Source organism: Thermobia domestica, chromosome 1 (genome assembly GCF_964235325.1).
Source record: "Thermobia domestica chromosome 1, izTheDome1.hap1.1, whole genome shotgun sequence".
Classification (NCBI taxonomy): Eukaryota; Metazoa; Arthropoda; class Insecta; order Zygentoma; family Lepismatidae; genus Thermobia; species Thermobia domestica.
The window spans coordinates 361,507,848-361,527,919 of NC_137454.1; the positions used below are offsets into that span (position 1 = coordinate 361,507,848).

The 20,072-nt window shown below is 38.1% G+C and overlaps 1 protein-coding gene across 2 annotated transcripts in view; it reads right to left on the reverse strand.

Annotated features, from left to right (window-relative positions):
- The window catches only part of ND-B15 (NADH dehydrogenase (ubiquinone) B15 subunit), an 88,020-nt gene extending 68,125 nt beyond the window's left edge, over positions 1–19,895 (reverse strand). The window contains exons 1-2 of one of the 2 annotated variants that reach the window (XM_081730642.1): positions 19,791–19,895; positions 18,564–18,730 (exon numbers count right to left, since the gene is read on the reverse strand). In XM_081730642.1, the coding sequence (XP_081586768.1) occupies positions 18,564–18,707 (144 nt within the window). In that variant the 5' untranslated portion in view covers positions 18,708–18,730; positions 19,791–19,895. Of the gene's footprint in view, positions 1–18,563; positions 18,743–19,790 lie in introns of those variants that run through there. The other variant, XM_081730632.1, reaches the window with a different exon arrangement.
- Positions 19,896–20,072: the final 177 nt, after the last annotated feature.

A 20,072-nucleotide genomic window follows, 5' to 3' on the forward strand; every position in this document is an offset into this window, starting at 1 on the left:
CTTTGCACCCACTTTTTGGCTGATTGTAGGAAAAAGTAAAAAAAAAAAGAAGAAAAAACGAAGATGATTGACATCTCCTTTAATACAGCTAAATTAATCTTACATAATTTCTGTCACATGAATTGGACACTCCACAAACTACGGAGGGGGCGCGGTGGCTCAGTAGTAGATCGTTCACCTCTGGTGCGTGGGGTCCCCGGTTCGATCTCAGCTCGTGCCACGTGGACTTTGTGGTTGAAAAACACCGTGTCTGCGGGTTTTCTCGGAACTCTCCCGTTTCCTTCCACTTTATTCATTCCATCATTTCTATTCATTTCTCATCATCGCTGTCTCCTTTAGCCTAGCCAGCATAAACGTGGGACGTAAAACAGAAATATTTCATTTACAAACTAGAGAAAATTCCATAAGAAAAGGGAAAATCTTGTGTCAGTTGAGGGAAATTTTCTTATGGAAACCTACGAACACTGTGTTCAGTCGGAAACTATAGATGTCCATTGTATGTAAATCTCTCTGCCTTTTAACTAACATTTCTTTATTGTTAGAGTTTGAACTAGGAATGCCACAAAGTTCCGGTTCCGAGATCCGAAAACCCGGTTAGAGACCTGGATCTTAGGAACCGGAGATCTGGATCTGAAAACCTGGTTCCAGAACCGGATCTTATGAACCGGTTCCAGACCTGGATCCGAAAGCTCCCAAAGATCCGTAAAGGAGGCACAAATTTTACCTTCAAAACACTGCAAAGAGGACCATACGCTTGTGCCCTCCCCGCCCAGACCCGCTTGTGCCATCAGAAAAAAATCTTGGTCCACCAGTTTGTGTTTAGCCAAATGAGTTTCTCCAGTTAGTCTGTTTAGCCAATGAGTTTGCGCCAGTTATCCAGTTTGTTTAGCCAAATGAGACAAGCGGCCGCCTGCCTGTCGCTTCCATCATTTCATCTAGCACACTGTTCACAGCCTGCCAGCAGCTCGGGTTTAGCAAACGGAATAAAACCTGTCCACACATTTTTCCTTGTATGCTAGAAAAAGAAGGTGATAAAGACAAGTGAAAGATGATGCAAGAATTTGTCGCACGGAACAATGGGAGAAGGCGAAAGAATTACATAAGAAAAGCACGACACGCTGTTGTTCAAATTGCCTGAAATCGAACACATGATCATCCGCAGTGGAAGGGAGCACTCGTACAGTGAACCACAAATGCCACTGATAAAACAGGGGAAACGCCAAAAGGAAAACACGAAAACAATAGTAAGAACTCGTCCTGCTTAATTCTTGTAAGCTGGGGCTACTCTCTGTATCTGACCTTACTCTACAATGGGGTTATGTTATTAGTAATTATTATGCTAACAAACAAGAAAATCTCGAATAATTTGCTACAGCATACAAGAGTTCTATAAGGGCATTTGACAAGGACGAATTCTTAATATTTAAAAGAAACGTGAAGCAATATTGGTCTTAAAAGCCACACAGAATAAGAGACCGAACCCAAAATTTTACTTAGCAGTCCTTCACATACTACAACCTACAAGTAAGGCTGTGCGAGATTTTAAACATCGATTTAAAAATAACTGATCGATATATTTCGATATTGTGATTTTTTCGATATTCAATATTTCAAATCCAGACATCGCGGAGACAAATACGCCAGGGGTGGCGTGGGTCAATGAAAACTTGACCCATCACCACTGTGACTCATCTGACCTACCACCCACTATGAACCACTCTGACCCATTGTGACCAACTCCGACTAACCAAAAAACTTCGTTATCAACTCTATGATCCACACCCTCCTCTCCACTGACTAAAGAGGTTACACTTGTAATAAAACAAGGCTGTGAAATTGTCATTAATCGAAGTTTGAATTTCTACGGTCAATCGCTCAAGCACCACTCTGTTACAATACCGGTAGATCTGACCTTTACGATATGCAATGGTAAAGTGTTTGTCATCTTCCAAATTACGATGAATTTAAATTTAATTATCATATATAATTATTTCTTTGTTGGCTTAAGATAATTTTCAGTGGAGAACAGGATAAAATTTGAAAGTCTCAAATGAAGGTAGAACAACGTAAAGGAAATTAAAAAAAAAAAAATTACATATAATTAAGCATCCTGTACAAATTTAAAATTCCCAAGTAATTAAGCATACAGTACAAATTTTATGTTCATTTTTCTCAACTTTATGGCTTGATTACCTTATGCTCGGAATGCTCCATATAATAAGCACAAGCTTCATTAATTATTATAACAGAAAGCATTGGATATAAAATGCAAAGCACTCTAGTTTTTGTTTCTCAACTAATATCGATCGTTTTAGACTATTTTTACAAATCAACCCACTACCAATTTCCAATATACAGAAAATGACCCCCACTCCGAATAAAAGAAAATTTAAAAAATGCTAAGACATGTTCTGTTTATTTGTAATAAAGAGTTAGTATACTAAATTTCAGCTCGCTAAGTTGAACGACTTCTGAGATAATCCATTACGGACCCCCACTCCCGTTAGGATATGTTGTCTACCACAAACTTACTTTGCCGGAGATCGAACAAGGAACCCCGTGCACCAGAGGTAAGCACTCTACCACTGAGCTATCCTGCCCCTCTATTTGTCTATCGTAATTCCAGTATGTGAAACAAAACTAAATCACCATATCCTGGCGTTATTCTATACATGACAACTCCGAAGCAATTTTGGTTGCGTAATGGAATGGGTATAAAGGTATTATTAAGTATTCTGCCTGTTGACAGGTTCTGACTTTTTTTTTTTTTTTTTTTTTTTTTAAATTTAGGTTTGGTTCTGGAAACGTTTCTCTATCTTTAGCTTCCCAGGGTATCTACTAAAATTCCAAAATGAAATTTCGTGACCTTTTCTTTCTCAAACCATAAAATTTAGTAACATTTTCAAGAGCAAATTTAGGTGCGAATTGAACCGAATTTTTATGCATGCGATAAAAGCGTGTTTTGCTTGCGATTTGGTAGCATCTAAAGCCGATCATAGATATTTTTGGTGGTGAATTTTGACGTTTTATAAAACAAGTATTTTCTAGTCTATATTTATATTTGTATAGATGAAAAAAATCGTGATCCAAAAGGTAAATTTCGTGACTTTTTCTTGACTTTCATGACCGTTTTCTGATTTCGTGACTTTTTCATGACTTTCGTGACCGATAGACACCTTGCTTCCTCTTTTAATTCCGAATATTTCCTATAGAAAGTTACTAGTGAACAGAATTTAATATCAAAGACTTAAATAGAACAAACGAAATTAAGTTTAACGTCCCACGATTATGCCCTTTTAGGCTCAAGGAGACAGATGATTAATAGAAGTGAATGGTGGTGAAAGTAAATCTTTAGAGCTCTTCTACTGGGAATCGAACCCAGGGCTTCATGCATCAAAGGCACACGGCCTACACTACACTAGTGGGGAGAAGGCAATAAACTGAAAAGTAACCTAATAAAAAGCATTGTAATGGATAATAATAATAATAATAATAATAATAATAATAATAATAATAATAATAATAATAATAATAGATAAACTGTTGTCTGAGAAAGCTTACTGACAATCATGTGAGGAAATGTAAATTTCCGGTATTCGTACATGATAACGTCACTTAAGATATCTGAAGGAAGCGAACTGAAAAGCTGAAGGAAGTGGTTTTATACATCAAACAATAAACTGTCGCAAGATCTATCATTTTTATCAAAGGGTCGTGGTGGCTCAAGGGTAGAGCGCTCACCTCTGGTGTATGGGGTTCTGATTCGATCCCAGCTCACGCCAATTGGGCTATATACTGGTCAAACGCCATGTGTGGGGTTTTTCTCAGGATTCTACAGCTTTTTCACACTTCCTTAGCCTTCAGTTCAGTTTCCCTTAGCCTTCCAAGTACAATCGTGGTACACTACACTAAATTAAAAAAAAAAGTCACAATGGAAACTTTTGTTTCGTCGAGAAATATATATATATAATGTGTTTGTCAAAGTGAATAAGAAACTGTTTTTTCAATGACTGGAATATACTTTATCGCTAAGCATGATGCGTGCAACATTGTAAGGATTTAATAAGCAATGTAATTTGTAGTGATGAGCGCAAGAGTCTTGGTCTTGCAGTTTTTGCAAGAGTCTTGCATGCAAGACCAAGACCAAGACCAAGACCAAGACCAGGAATCCCGATGCAAGACCAAGACCAAGACCAAGGGGTGCAAGACCAAGACCAAGATCAAGACCATACCTGCAAGACCAAGACCAAGACCAAGACCAAGACTCTTGCGCAAGAGTCTTGCACAAGTACCAACACTACTTGAATTTTTTATAGAATGTAAAAAGGAAGAGGAAAAATCATTACATCTTTCACGTGAACTTCTTGGCTCCAGTAAAAATACCGCCGGAGTGAATGTGTTTCCAGTAGTGTATGCAATCCATGTGAGTCGATCTGCTCCTGTAACATATAGCTACAGTATGTCGTTTTTTGAATCGGTTGTTCACGAGACATCCGACATCATAATTCTATGAATTGTTACAAGCTATAATAACTTGAGTGTCTGATTTACTTTGGTCATCATTTGATCATTCACGACGGCCCATGATTGGATTTTGGGAAATCATATGAAGAATAGTTGTGTCCATAAGAAGTGGATAAGCAAAAATAAACTAGAGCATGTTATAGACACGGTAGCTCAGTGGCAGAGCGTTCACCTCTGGTACATGGGGCCCTGGTTCGATCGCAGCTTGCGCTATGTGAGCTTTTTTGGTGAACAAACACCCTGTGCGTGGGTTTTCCCGTTTCCTCGTACTTTCTTCATTCCACCATTTCTCATCATCACTGTTTCCCTTAGCTTCAGTGTTATAATCGTGGGACGTTAAAGTAGATATTTAATTTCATTTCAAAAACATATGAATGGTGTTCTTCTTCCAAAACTAACGGGAAATGTAGCATTGAACATCGGCAATTCCGTACACCATAGGTGCCGACTACATGGGTATGGCCTTGGCTCTGAGGTTCAAGCATCCGTTGGAAATTTTTAATGTGTACTTATAAAATTAATATTGAAATAACATTTTCATGACATTGACAAAAACTTAGCGCATGTGACCGCAAGTTTGATTTCATAGGTGGATGCTTATACGTTGAATAATTGTTTATCAATATAACTTATAACCCCCTTAGGTATACGGCATATCTAGGATTCAACGATATAACATTATACAACAATAAATAATCTATATTCACAACTGAGAGTGATTTCGTACTTATTTCAAATAACTTGAAGTTTGATGCCGTTGTTATGTATTTCTAATGTAGGTCAAAAGTATTTATATAAATTGAGTATATATGTATATAAAAAAGACAGACAGTTGAGTCGTTTTCAGTTTTCACTCAAATTATTCTAAAATATTGGGGCCGCGGTGGCTCAGTGGTAGAGCGTTCAGCTCTGGTGTTTGGTGTCCCGCGTTCGATCCCAGCCCCCGCCAAGTGAACTTTGTGGTGGACTACAAAGCTCCTCGTGCGTGGGTTTCCTCGTGGTTCTCCCGTTTCCTCCCACTTTCTTCTTTCCACCATTTTCATTCATTTTTCATCATCATCACTGTCTCCTTTAGCCTAGCCGGCATAATCGTAGGACGTAAAACTCACAAATTTCATTTCATTTCATATTCTAAAATATTAATAGGTTTAATTATTATTATTTTAATTTGTTCTCTCTTTTTTGGTCAATATTGCAAAACATATCATCATCGTCATAATAATAGCTTTTCTGCTATTATTGGCAGGTCACTTGCTGCAGCTGAGAAGCTTCGATGACTCTGGTCCTCCGCTAGTCTCTTCGTCTTAACGTAGCAATTTTCTGTCTTAATATCTTTCTTCAACTACGATCTCCTTCGCCCCCTCCCTCTAGCACGTCCCTCATAATACAGTTCCTCCTCAACCAATGTCCTCCTCTTCATTACATCTAAAATTCTTCTTTTCTCCCCTACTGCTACTATTTCTAAAACCTTCGCATTTGTTTTCCGTTCAACCCAGCTGATTCTCTCCTTTTTTCTCCATGCCCACATTTCGAAAGTCTAACTGTTTCATCGTTTTTGCGTATGTTCTTATTTCTGCCCCATACAGTACATATTAGAATCAGTAAAACAAAATTTCAATATCTAATTGGGAGATTGTTCAATACAAAGATGAGCTAATCGTGGTAGGGAAGAAAAAAATCTGACGCCTTTAGAGTGTAAAAATAATTTTGCAATTTATGGTATTTCAGTAATCTGTGCCGTCTTGGTTTTCTTTCATGCGTCTCACTGTCAGGGATAGTCTCCCCAGTTTGGGAACCAGTGGAGTATTGGATCTGTTAAAACATATAAAAATATTACGAAATGTTGTGATTTATCTTATAAGTAGTGAAGCGTGATCACCCATTGAAAAAAAAAGTAAAGGTCATCGCCTATGTTGTACAGTATCATCACACTTACACGAAGGTAAAATAGGTCCTATATTACATTTAGAAACATACATTGTATTTCCCTCACTATTGACGCAATGTAGGATTTATTATCCCTTATATCCAGAGTAAAATTTACTTATGAAAATCATAGATTTCTTAAAAGCAAAACTTGCAAGACTCTTGCAAGCAAGACCAAGACTGGGTGTGCAAGAACAAGACCAAGACCAAGACTAGGTGTGCAAGACCAAGACCAAGACCAAGACCGAGGGTTCCACTGCAAGACCAAGACCAAGACCGCATGTGCAAGACCAAGACCAAGACCAAGACCAAGACCACCCGGGTCTTGGTCTTGGTCTTGCATTTGCTCATCACTAGTAATTTGCAAAAGTATAAAAATAATTCTCAATATATTAAAAATTTAATAAAATATTTATGTTCTAATTATGGAGAGAAGTGATAAATGTATATGAACGATTGCGAAGGGTAGGGTAATAAGAAAAGAAAACCAACAGACCTATGGTGTTCTCTGCAGGTTTACAAGTATGTAGATAAACATATGGGTTCATATTGTCGAAGTCCTTATATTCAGCCCAAAAGGGCAGGCTGATATTATGGTGATTCGGAAAATTAGACTAAAAGAAAGAAAAGAAAATCCCGAAAGAAAGAAATCTAAGAGACATCTACAAACCAATTCCGTTATTTAATTTCCCTTTCAGCATTAAAACTACAGTGACGTGGAAGAATCCCAACCAATGACAGAACTATGCCTAATACATAGGATGTTTCGAATTTCATGTTATGATGTAAAGAACATGATTCAACGCAGGAAAACGAAAGAAATATTTGTCAGTGAAGGAAAGTCTAAATCATCTTCGTTTACGAAGGCTTCGAGGCACGATTCTGGAGCATATCGCAGACTTTTGCAAGTCGCGCCAGTAATTATCAATTCGATAATTGCAGTCATTTCCAGTTATACGTTTATGGTATAGGAGAAGGGGCAGGACATAATAATAGGTATAGAGAATTAACACAAGTGTCGGCAGTGTACTAATAGTTATGGATTTACCAACCTATCGATGTCCTTGTTTGCCCCAGGTTGCTGCCTGCCCCTTGTTCTCTCTGTATGGTATGCTAAGAAAGGGAGCAACAAATCGTGACGTCACAGAGCATCCAGTTGAAAATTACTTCTTTAAAGAAATGAAATTTCAGTTCAACGTCCTACGATTAAGTCCTTTAGGCTAAGAGACGGATGATTAAGGCAAATGAATGATGGAGTACGTAATTGGTGGAATGAGAATGTGGGGAAACGGGAGTACCAAAAGAAAACCCACAGACCAGAGGTAGGCACTCTATCACTAAGCCTCCCTGTCTTTAAAAAAAAATTCAAACTTTCTATGAATGCAAAGCTACGAATAATGCTGTTCAAACAACTTCAGACTAGGGATGGACACATTTTTTCGAAAAATGGCTTTTTTCGAAAACGAAATTTTTTTCGAAAAACGAAAAATGAAATTTCCAAAAATCGAAAAACAGATTTTTCGAAAAAGGCCATCCCTACTTCAGACCACTGAAGAAAAACATGGAACAGGCTTTGAAGAGAAAATTTGATCCAGAATAGGAAAATCAAACTTTAAGCGGGCTGCAGCAGGCACTATTTTTAAACAGTGGCAACTTAATTTTTGTTCGCTGCGGAAGGGTTGACCAAATACAGGGGACAATGTTTCCCGAAAGTATGCCTGGAAGAAACACAGCAGGATAGTAGTCGACATAAAAGTTGACGCATATTTCAATTTTATTTTGACTGTGTGACAATTATAACATTGTAAACTGCACCCCAAAGTCCTTACCTATACATATATAGTTACAAATTCATCCATTACCATTTGTGCATACCTATATTATCTGGTTTACTTTGTGATTTTTTTTTACACTCCTATTGTCTCTATTTCCTAAAGCTATTAAAAATATTACTATTCTGAAATTATAATGTATCTGGAAGCTGATTAAATACATAAAATTAAAATTAACTTATTCATTCTGGCATCCAGCTGTTGGATACAATATACTACAAAGCATTCTGAGTAGTGGCCTAATTTTGATATCAACTGATAAGTTACGATAAAAAATACATATGTGGTCGTGCATGAATGTCGGAAAATTCGTGAGATGAATCTACTGGTAAAAACAAGCAAAAAATGTCATATGAACATTGGGTGAATGCGGCTTCGTTTGGACGCTAGAGGCGTCTGAAATGTCACCTTCCGAGGCGGCAATTTGCAATATCTCAAGAACGGAGAGAAATACGAATGTCGGGTCAAAACATATCAAAGGAAACCCCATCCGAAGAATCCAGTTATGCATAAGTGGTGGCGAAACAGTGGCGGCGCTAGAGGGGGGCACAAAGAAAGTGAATGAAACATGGAGAAAAGTGAACAATTTACACTGAAAAATTGTAGAAGGGGATGTTACTTGGAATATGCAACAACAAATGTTAATGAACAAAGGCAACAGCGGCTAGTCTGTAGGGACTTTATGGGAGGCGGATTGTAGGAATACAGTATCTTTGTAATGGTGAGAAATAGGAATGTCGGGTCAAAAGATATCAAAGGAAATGCCATCCGAAGAATCCAATTATGTATAAGTGATGGCGAAACAGTGGCGGCGCCAGGGGAAGCACAAAGAAAGTGAATGAAACATGGAGAAAAGTTGAAATAGGTGAAAACAATACTATTTGAAAGCAATCAGGAAACAAGGAATACAACTCTAGGTGTACTGTATGATACATGTCCGATGACAGAGGGCGCATAGCTACAGTAGGTGGAACAAGGGGGCGTGCAGAGCGTCGCGTAGTAGAGTTAGTTATAGGAGTAGTGAAAGCGTGGGTAACGAGAGCGTTCGCATCGAAGGTGCAGAGGACAGCGCACAGTTTATTCGTACTGAATGGGGCAATGACAGTAACAGCACAAGCGTTTTAGTGCTACACTCTACAGGCAGGGCAGTAATCCATGTGTATGTGAATGTGGTTTACTTTGTGTCGTGTGAAACAGTGTTGATGTTGACAAGCGCTATGTGTAATGCACCACAATGAATAGGGTAGTATACACTAACGCCGAAATGGCAGATATGCATTTGATGTACGGCTTAGCGGAAGGTAATGCAGAAGAAGCACGTAGGTTATATGCGGAACGCTACCCAGATCGACAAATTCCAGCACCGGGGATGTTTATTCGTATTCATCAGCGATTGCGGGACACTGGGTCAATCCTTCCCAACACAGACATTCCGAGACGACGACGCGTTCGAACACCCCCACTGGAAGAGAGGGCACTCCGACATGTGACCCGGAACCCGAGTATTAGTACCCGACGAATAGTAAGGCAGGAACACGTTTCGCATCAAGTCGTGCTAAGCATCTTGCATAGTAATAATCTCAGACCATACCACGTACAACGAACGCATGCGTTATACGATGGTGACTATGAAACCCGACGACGTTTCTGTCGTTGGTTATACCGCCGCTGCCGTGTATCACCAGCCTTTCTAACACAGGTATTGTTCTCGGATGAGGCATTATTCACACGGGATGGCATCACAAATTTCCACAATGACCATCGATGGGCACTCAACAACCCGCATGCAATTGTAGAGACGAAGCATCAACAGCGTTTCCAATTGCATGTGTGGGCTGGTATTATTGGCGACAACGTTGTGGGACCACATTTCTTACCACAGCGATTGAACACAATATCGTATATCCAGTTTCTGACTCAGAACCTACCTATTCTGCTTGAAGATGTGCCACTGAGGACACGACAGTGTATGTGGTTTATGCATGATGGCGCCCCTGCCCACTCATGTCACACCATTCGTGCATATCTGAACAAAACATTTCCACGCAGGTGGATAGGTCGTGGTGGAAGACAAGCATGGCTCCCACGTTCACCCGACCTGAATCCCCTAGATTTTTTCCTGTGGGGTTACGTGAAGAGTCTCGTGTATACACGGCCCCTGCATGATGTTGAAGATCTTCGCCAGCGTGTATGTGCTGCATTTACCACATTACGGCAAACGCCAGCGATATTGGCACCAGTCAGACAACCCTTAGGCCATCGTGTAACTGTCTGTCTCGAAGAACAAGGAGGACATATTGAACAGCTGCTATAGAATGGCATTATGTTGACCATGGTGAGTACAATACCTCTTGTTTTTACAGTACACTGGGTCTCATCTTCCAAACGTGTTTTTTACGATCTGCACGTTTCATCACTAAGAGTGTTTAACAGTTTCTTTGCAGCTCCCATGCGCCGCCACTGTTCCGCAGTACGTGTGCATAATTGGATTTTTCGGATGGGATTTCCTTTGATATCTTTTCACCCGACATTTCTATTTCTCTCCGTTAAAATGATACTGTATTTCAACATTCCACCTCTCATAGTGTCCCTACAGCGTAGCCATTGTTGCCTTTGTTCATTAACATCTGTTGCTGCATGTTCCATATAACATCCGCTCCTACAGTTTGTCAGTGTAAATTGTTCACCTTTCTCTGCATTTCATTCACTTTCTTTATGCTTCCCCTGGCGCCGTCATTGTTTCGCCATCACTTATACATAATTGGATTCTTCGGATGGCATTTTCTTTGATATCTTTTGACCCGACATTCCTATTTCGCACCATTACAAAGATACTGTATTCCTACAATCCGCCTCTCATAAAGTCCCTACAGACTAGCCGCTGTTGCCTTTGTTCATTAACATTTTTTGTTGCATATTCCAAGTAACATCCCCTCCTACAATTTTTCAGTGTAAATTGTTCACTTTTCTCCATGTTTCATTCACTTTCTTTGTGCCCCCCTCTAGCGCCACCACTGTTTCGCCGCCACTTATGCATAATTGGATTCTTCGGATGGGGTTTCCTTTGATATGTTTTGACCCGACATTCGTATTTCTCTCCGTTCTTGAGATATTGCAAATTGTCGCCGCGGAAGGTGACATTTCAGACGCCTCTAGCGTCCAAACGAAGCCGCATTTACCCAATGTTTATATGACATTTTTTGCTTGTTTTTACCAGTAGATTCATCTCACGAATTTTCCGACATTCATGCACGACCACCCTGTATATATATACACTACCCCCGAAAAGTTTCCGTACAAAGTAGGTTTATGTATATTTTACGTGTATTCGAGAAAAAGCAAAGACATATAAATGGAATTTATTTTTATCTGGATCCTACAATATGTATTTGAGAGGAAAATACGGAAATTTAACAGAAATGGACCAGTGTTTTGTCATAAAACTTAAATCTTTGATTCATCAAAGTAGCTTCCACGTGCTTTAATAACAGCTTTACAGACTTTGGGCATTCGGACTATTAGTTTCTGTAGAGCTTCGGGCTCGATTGCTGTCCAGGCTTTGAAAAGACACTCAAATACGTGTTTCTCACCAGATGGACGCATCTTTCGAACTGCCCTATCCAGCTCATCCCACAGTAGCTCAATTGCATTACAATCCGGTGATTGTGTGGGCCACACCATATTCTTGAGCTCTCACTGTTGCTCTTTTGCTGACAATTACCCTCTACAAAGTCGGGATGTGTGTTTTGGGCCATTTTCTTGCTGCATGATGAACCCATGACCAATGAGCCTCTTCCCAGATGGCACTGCGTGTCTGATCAAAATCTGTTGATACTGTGCTTTCTGCATTGTACCCTGTATTTGCACTAAATCCCCCACTTGATTGTTACCAAAGCAACCCCACACCATCACAGAACCACCCCCGTGATTTACCGTTGGCAAAATACACGACGGAAGCAGCCTTTCGCCCTTGGAGCGACGCACAAAAACCCTGCGTCTATGACTGAAGAGCTCAAACTTTGATTCGTCAGTAAATAAGCACTTGTTCCACTGCTCTGACCCCCAGCTTGCACATTTTCTTGCCCACAGCAATCTCTTCTTTTTGTTTTGAGGTCGCAAGAGCGGTTTCCTAGTTACCACACGACCGTTTAGTCCCCCATTAAGTAACCGCGTCCAGACAGTTTCATAGCTGATCGGCTTTTCGCGAGTTTCGTTCACTTGAGCTTGTATTTGGGTCAGTGTTTTTAACCTGTCGCGTTTGCTTGTCACTATAATGCACTTGTCCTCCCTTGCAGTAGTAGTTCTGGGCCTAACAGATCTTGTTCGAGACCGATTTTCCCCTGTTTCAGCAAATCGCTTTAAAGTATCATGCACTGTAGTATGGGGTATTTTCACTTTTGCGGCTATTACACGTATTGTATAGCCTTCTTCACGTAAAGTAACTACTTTGGCTCTCGTTTCAATGCCCAATTTCCTTTTCGTACTGTGCATTATGCTGACTAATAGGGAACAGTTTACACCTTACTTCAACACACACACACACAACAATTAGTGTGCAATAGACAACTCCCAACAGTGAGATCCGAGAGAGAAGTAGACAGAGCAGCTTGAGAGACGCCTATGAGGCATTTATTGTGTGTTAGGCCTTCAATTTGCAGTGTAATGGCCGTTTTGTATCGCATACTTACGTAATGCACCATCACAACGGCGCGATATTTAAGTTTATTTTTCTTAATTCATACACAACAGGTCAGAACCTTTTCTCCCGTCGGGTTCTAAAATGTTTCACCTTTCATTTGTGAGCAAATTATAATGCATTCTTATGTTACATTTTGAAAATTTCTTTATTTCGTGTTTGTCCGGAAACTTTTCGGGGGTAGTGTATATATATATATATGTAATGCCCCAACGTGCACTTTTTCCTTCTGCGCATTTATATAAGGTGGATTATGAAAATATCAATGTTCTGCAGTAGATACACGCCTTTAGCGCGGGAGACCCGGGTTCGATTCCCGGCGGAAGCTCATGTGGTTCGGATTCCACGTTAATCAGTAGGTCCACGTCTCATATAGCCTCGCTGCTGAAAGGGACGATAAATTCAAAAAATACAAAGACAAAAGAAACAAAATGTTCTGCAGAAACTTCCGTATGAGCCATATATATATATATATATATATATATATATATATATATATATATATATATATATATATATATATATATATATATTTACCGTTGTTTTCAGATTTCGAAAAACACTTGTGTGCATAAACAGTGACTAGTGGAAAAAATATTTTCACGTTAATATAGCTTACAATATATACATCTGCATTTGCACAGAACTTTATGCTAGGTCAAGCAGACTCTTCTTATAAAGACTATGAAAGGAACTGATGGAATGGGAAAGTGAGGAAAATAGGGGAACCGCCAAAAGACATGGTCACAATGTTATCCACGACAAACTCGCATGCCCTGAGATCGAGCCACGGGGCCGTAAGAACTGTGCTCATAGCCTTTGGTTTAATTTTCATGGTGGAGATAAACCATCGATCAATCGTACGCATTTTAATCACAGAACGTAAACATGAACAGAAACCACTGTATCACATTAGTCAATTTGTGAATCATAGAATGACATTTGGAAATTCGCAAACATTTTATTATTAGGCCTATTCCATTTCTGTCTTTCGTTGTAACGCTTATCTTAACATTTATGAAATCACTTAAATGTGTAACTAATATGTCCTTCAATATAACAAAGAGCAATATTCGGATCAATAATAATTATCTTTTAACTCAATAGTAAAAGATTTATTTCTTTCACGTTCTGTCAAATGTATCAGAAAAAAAAATAATAAAGACAGCAACAGCACAATGTGCTAGCATACGCTTCACATAAATCACAAAAGAGCTATGAATCACATGCTTCGTAAACAACACAGTCACGAGGTTTCCTGTTCCGCAGCGTTGCCAGCGAATTTAAGCATAGTATCATGTAAAAACGAATAATATGATCCGTGGTGTATTTTTCACCTTCTTTCAACAATTAAAGACATTCAGAACGTAAATATTTTCCATTAAAAAAAAAAAAAATCAGGGGCCGTTCAAAAATTTTGTGGCCCCTGATCTACAAACTACTTATTGGACAAGATCGCAATCTTTTGATCCATATTTTGATCATTCTTAAACTTCTTGTTTTCAATTAAGTACAAGATATGAAAACCCACCACTAAAGTTCAAAAAGACATCAAACAAAATACAAGAATCGGAATATCTATCTGAAGACGACAAAAAAAAAAAAAAAAAAAAAAAAAAAAAAAAAAAAAAAAGTGAAAACACTAATTCCGCTGCCTGGGTCTTTACGAGATTTCCTGAGGTCACTTTAGATAGTGGTTCCCAACCGGTGTGTCGCGAAATTTTATTATCTAAATGTCATGAAGTATTTAATAGTTGCCTCCAGAGGCAATATCCCTTTTAGGATTACCACTTTTTGAGGTAAAATTTAGACTTTCAGTCAAACAGCTACTGCTTCCTTACTATTTACCGTTAGATCATAATTCGTACCTCCGTTCCTTTTTTTTTTTTTCCCCTTAATAGAGCATCGTTTCCAACGGTATCACTTGCTTGTTCGTATTATACACCACAAGCGGGAAAATTGGGGAAAACTGGAAATTTTTCGAATCTTTTTTTTTTTTTTCAAAATCTTTGCGCCCCTCTGGCCCGGACCTGGGTTCACGTGGGAATCTGAAACCCTCTTGAAAATACTTTGTTACGTACATAATGCGTGTGCAAAATTTCAATCTCGTATCTCGAAAACAAAGGGTGGAAAATTTTATTTGAATATATATATATATATATATATATATATATATATATATATATATATATATATATATATATATATATATATTCTAAAAAGTTACTGGTCATTACTATTTGGCCTAGGGTCATGGTTCAAACGCCATTTTTTTCTGTATAACGAGCTCTTTCCAATGGAAACACTCACATGTCCGTATTATATACCTGAACTGAGAAATTCGGGCCTAGACCCAGGTTCACGTACGGATCTCAAAAACAACTGAGAAACACCCAAAGATTCACACAATCCTTATGCAAAATTTCAATCATATCTTCAAAACGAAGGACTGAAACATTTTTGAAATTTGCCTTAAGAAAGACAAATGTCTCGCCTCAGCTCGCACCTAGCGCCGCCAAGTTGACCATCCAGTTCTAAAATGCATCTTAGGAATTCTTTTGTCCATGATTGACTTGATTAATAATAATAATAATAATAATAATAATAATCTTAAATGCCTGTTATAGGACCTAAATAAGCAGTTAAGGACAACACTACGCTATGAGAACAAAAGTTATAATAAATCTTAAAAGGGATAACAATGCTCAGTAGTATATAAAGTTACTACTTTATAGAAAGTTATAAGCTTATGCTATTATAATTTTTATTATTTGTAATATAAAATGCAACCAGAATTAATTGTTAAAATATCACAATTCTTTTAAGATTTGCGTATAAATATGGCTTCCGGATATGTAGCATAAAAGTTACAGTGCAAAAAACACAAGCCAACTAATGCCACGTGGCTACTAAAAAGCACGAATGCCACAAATCCGAGTCAGGGCAGGGCGATGCTGACGGGCCGAGCGACTGTGAAAGGGTGCGTCCTAAGAGAGTTGGCGTGTCAGCGAAGGTAGGTATATGCGTACGAAATGAAATTTAAGTTTTCCGTCCCACGATTATGCCGGTTAGGCTAAAGGAGATGGTGATTATGAGAAATGAATGAAATGGTGTAAAGAAAGTGAAATAACTCCGAGACAACCCACGAGCACGGTGCTTGTCCACCACAATGTCCACACGGCGCGAGCTGGGATCAGACCAGGGACCCCAAGCACCGGAGGTGAACGCTCTGCCACTGAGCCACCGCGCCCCCCAGGTATACGCGTACGCTAGGGTAGTGAAAACAAGTAGGTTTTGGAAACGATACGAGTTTTAAATGACACTAATCATGGTTTCATACTAGTAGCGCTCCACTTATTAACATAAAACACAGCTTTATATACTATGCAGAAATACACAGTCGGTGGAAAATAATGGATGGCATTTAGTATCTCCCCCAACTCGTTTCATGGTTCCAGAACTGAGTACCTTGCTTTTGTCTAAATTGTGATAAAGGCAGAAGTACAAAGACCCTGGGGGCTTCTAACTCCCTCCGCTAGCTGTCCCTAGCTCAGCTATATTTTATAAAGTAAGTAACACACTGTAAATCTTATATGTGCAAGATTGGGGTAGATATTAAATATCAGCCGAAGATAATATTTAACATAGTCGTCTTTCATACGCACTCATTTATTTTACTCGTCGGAAATGCACTTGTAATAATTTTACACGGAGTATGTTCAGTACAAGGGGTCCAGAAGCACGTAAAAAATACAAAATTTACAAGAGAAATGAATTATGCAAGTACTTAGACGTAACATAACGTAACCAAATCTAACCTAACCTAACATAAACTTATCTAATATTATAATCATTTTTTGGAAAATTATGCGGGATCCCTACACTAATTTAACATAAACTAACCTAACCTAAACTAACTAAACTAACCTAAGCTAGCCTAAAATAACCTAACGTACTCTAAACTAACCGAATGTGAACAGAAATTACCAAAATTGTAACATTTTTTAGAGAAAAGAGCTGGACCTCTTCTGCTAAACATAGGCCTTTTACACTTGTATCGCAATAAATTTAAAATACTGATGTATTATTTTGTATTTAATTCTATGGCCTGCAATAATTTATTTCTTTTAAGGGTAATAGTATACAACAGTGCCTCATGATCTGTGCGCGTGGATACTTCCTACTGTTGCACTATGTATAAAAATGATTTTATTACATTTAGAAGTAGTAAGAAGCATCCACGTGCACGTGACATGCGATATGTGTTTCAAATCCCCCACATATACTCATACACTACGTACAAGGGCACATTATTATTCTTCGCATACCATAAAACACAACGAAACGCAACGCAAACCGACGTACATTTTATTTTATATTACTCAGTAATTAAATGAAAGTCGCATTTTTACCTCATTTTCAAGTTCCTATATTCTCAACGAATAATCCTTAAAAGACTGCACTTCGTGAGTCCTCGCTAAATGATGAGGCACTCTCGTATACTATATCCCTTTTAAGCATGCCTTTTCATACAATATATTGAATTTTATTTGTAAATCTTTCAAAGTGTGGCGCACCAAAAGTAAACCAGCACCATCAAAAATATTACTCTATAGATTTGCTTCCAAATTTTACCGGTAACCTTTAAACAGGTATGGACGGATTAACCGTTAGATGGTTATCATAAATGGAGAATGACCTAGAAAATACCAATACCACAACTTACGACGGTAATTGATTAGTAATGGGGGGCCAACAGTAAGACAGAAAACAACGTGCCCTGCGGGGCTCTAACCCGACTTCACTCGCTAACGCTCGCTTGGCAATACTGTCTGAATTAAATGCTATTAACCTAACCTAACCGAATGTGAATAGGATATCGCAAAAAAGTCGGTTAAAAATCTCCCCCCCCCCTCCAAAGCTAAACACTAGCACTTACGACAAGGAAGAATGGTGTACACATAAATATCTCCGGATATAGTATACGTAAAGCCGCGTCAGTTCCCGAAGGAGCAGGACGCTCATACTTTTAGGGATTATTCACTGAGTATGTACGAACTTACAAAGGGGGTAACAAAGCGACTTTCATTTACTTATCGACTGATACGAAAATAAAAAAGAACGTACCTGTACTTTATATCTGCATGTGTAGTGCCCTTGTACTTTATCTATGACTATGTGTGTGTGTGAAAGGGGGGGGGGTATTTAACGCATATCGCATGTCTTGTGCACATGGATACTTCTTACTATTGCACTACGTAGAAAATTTATGGTATTTCATGTAGAAGTGGTAATAGAACACAGAAGAAACGCAGATCACGGCGTTCTCATGTATACTATTACCATATCTCCTACCGTATCTTGGTTCTAAAATGCAGAACACAATATCAATGCCCATATACCCTTGCACTTTTTCGTGGAAATATGCCAGTGTACATAGCCTACTCACGTTCCTCTTTAAATATTTTTTATGATTTTCCAGTGATTAATATAACTAAATTTATATTTATCTATGTAATATATCTGCATATTTTTTGATATAATAAAATCACTGTGGTTTAATATCTAAAGATAATCGTACTTACCAATACGCCACCTTCGCCTGTTGCATGTCTATGTGGGTTTGTTAGTTGTTTAAAATATTCTCGTTTTAGTATGGCCCTTTGTCTAGCCCTTTCCTCGAGGACTAGTCTTTCTTCTTTACTTAAATCAAATTGTTTATCGGCCATTTCCAACTCACGATTTTCTTGAAATCGGATCCAGTGTTGCCAACAAGTTAATACAAAAAGTCGCTAAATAGGAGATGAAATGACTCCAATTTTGGGTGAAAAGTCGCTAAAAAAATTTTTCGTGGAATTTTGCCTCTTTTATTTATTTATATATATATATATATATATATATATATATATATATATATATATATATATATATATATATATATATATATATATATATATATATATATGTGTGTGTGTGTGTGTGTGTGTGTGTGTGTGTAAGATACGTGATTAATTCAAACCATAGTACTATCTACGCTACAAAAATATATATGAAGGGTAAGGGGAAAAAACAAGGAATGTCCATCTGTGTGCTTTGTCGGGTACTTTGTCCGATCTGTTGGTGACTCTTGGTACTATTTGACTGTATATCCCATGCATGACTAGATGTAGAAATGTCCAAGTAAAAGAGGCAAAAGATTTGACTAATCCTATTCATTTGTACGTGGTTTTCAATGTTAAAACGCCGTTTTCTCAAAAATGAGGTTTTGTGACATTCCTTCTTTTTTCCCCTTACCCTTCATATGAAGGACATATATAACTAATAATTATTTCACTTTTATACATTTTTAACTTTATGATCAATTTTGCTTCAGCGAAATCAAAAATGAGTTTAGAAAAACGAACAAAATTAAAGGTCTAGGAAAAAATCTTACACACTTCACTTCTACTCTCGCTTCTGTAAAGTAAAGGACATTAAAAGCTGGGATTGGTCCCCATGAGAAAGTTAGAGATAATAGCAATCAAAGTGGGAATATATAGATAAATGTTATGTACTTTCCCAGCTCATGAACATCTGCATTGATTCAAATAAGCAAAAGGAATATACATATATCTAAAGTGATTCGAGCTAATGGTACTTATTTTAGGACAAGTTGTTCGCAGCACAAAAGTCGCTAGATTTGTAGGTAAGTCGCCAAATCGTCGTTCCAAAATCACCAAAAAAGTCGCTAATCGGAAAAATTATTTTTTGTCGCTATCTTGGAAGGCGAATCCCCTAGATTTAGCGACTTTTCCCCCAAATTGGCAACACTGATCGGATCCAGAAGAAATACCCTGCCTGGGTATTTTATGGACAGCTTCAATACAAAATTTAAAACATTTGACGATCGCTTCCGCGAAACCACTGTATAGTCAACTTGAAAAATGAATTTTTATAAAGATATTTACGGTATAAGAGTCTACATAGATTTAAACATTATTTAATTAAACCGTAGCACACTAACAAAGATTTCTATGTAGACTATTTCTAGCACAAGGAGGGAGAAAAAAAAACATAGGACAGTTTTAGGACACCATTCTGTACAGCAAACAGTA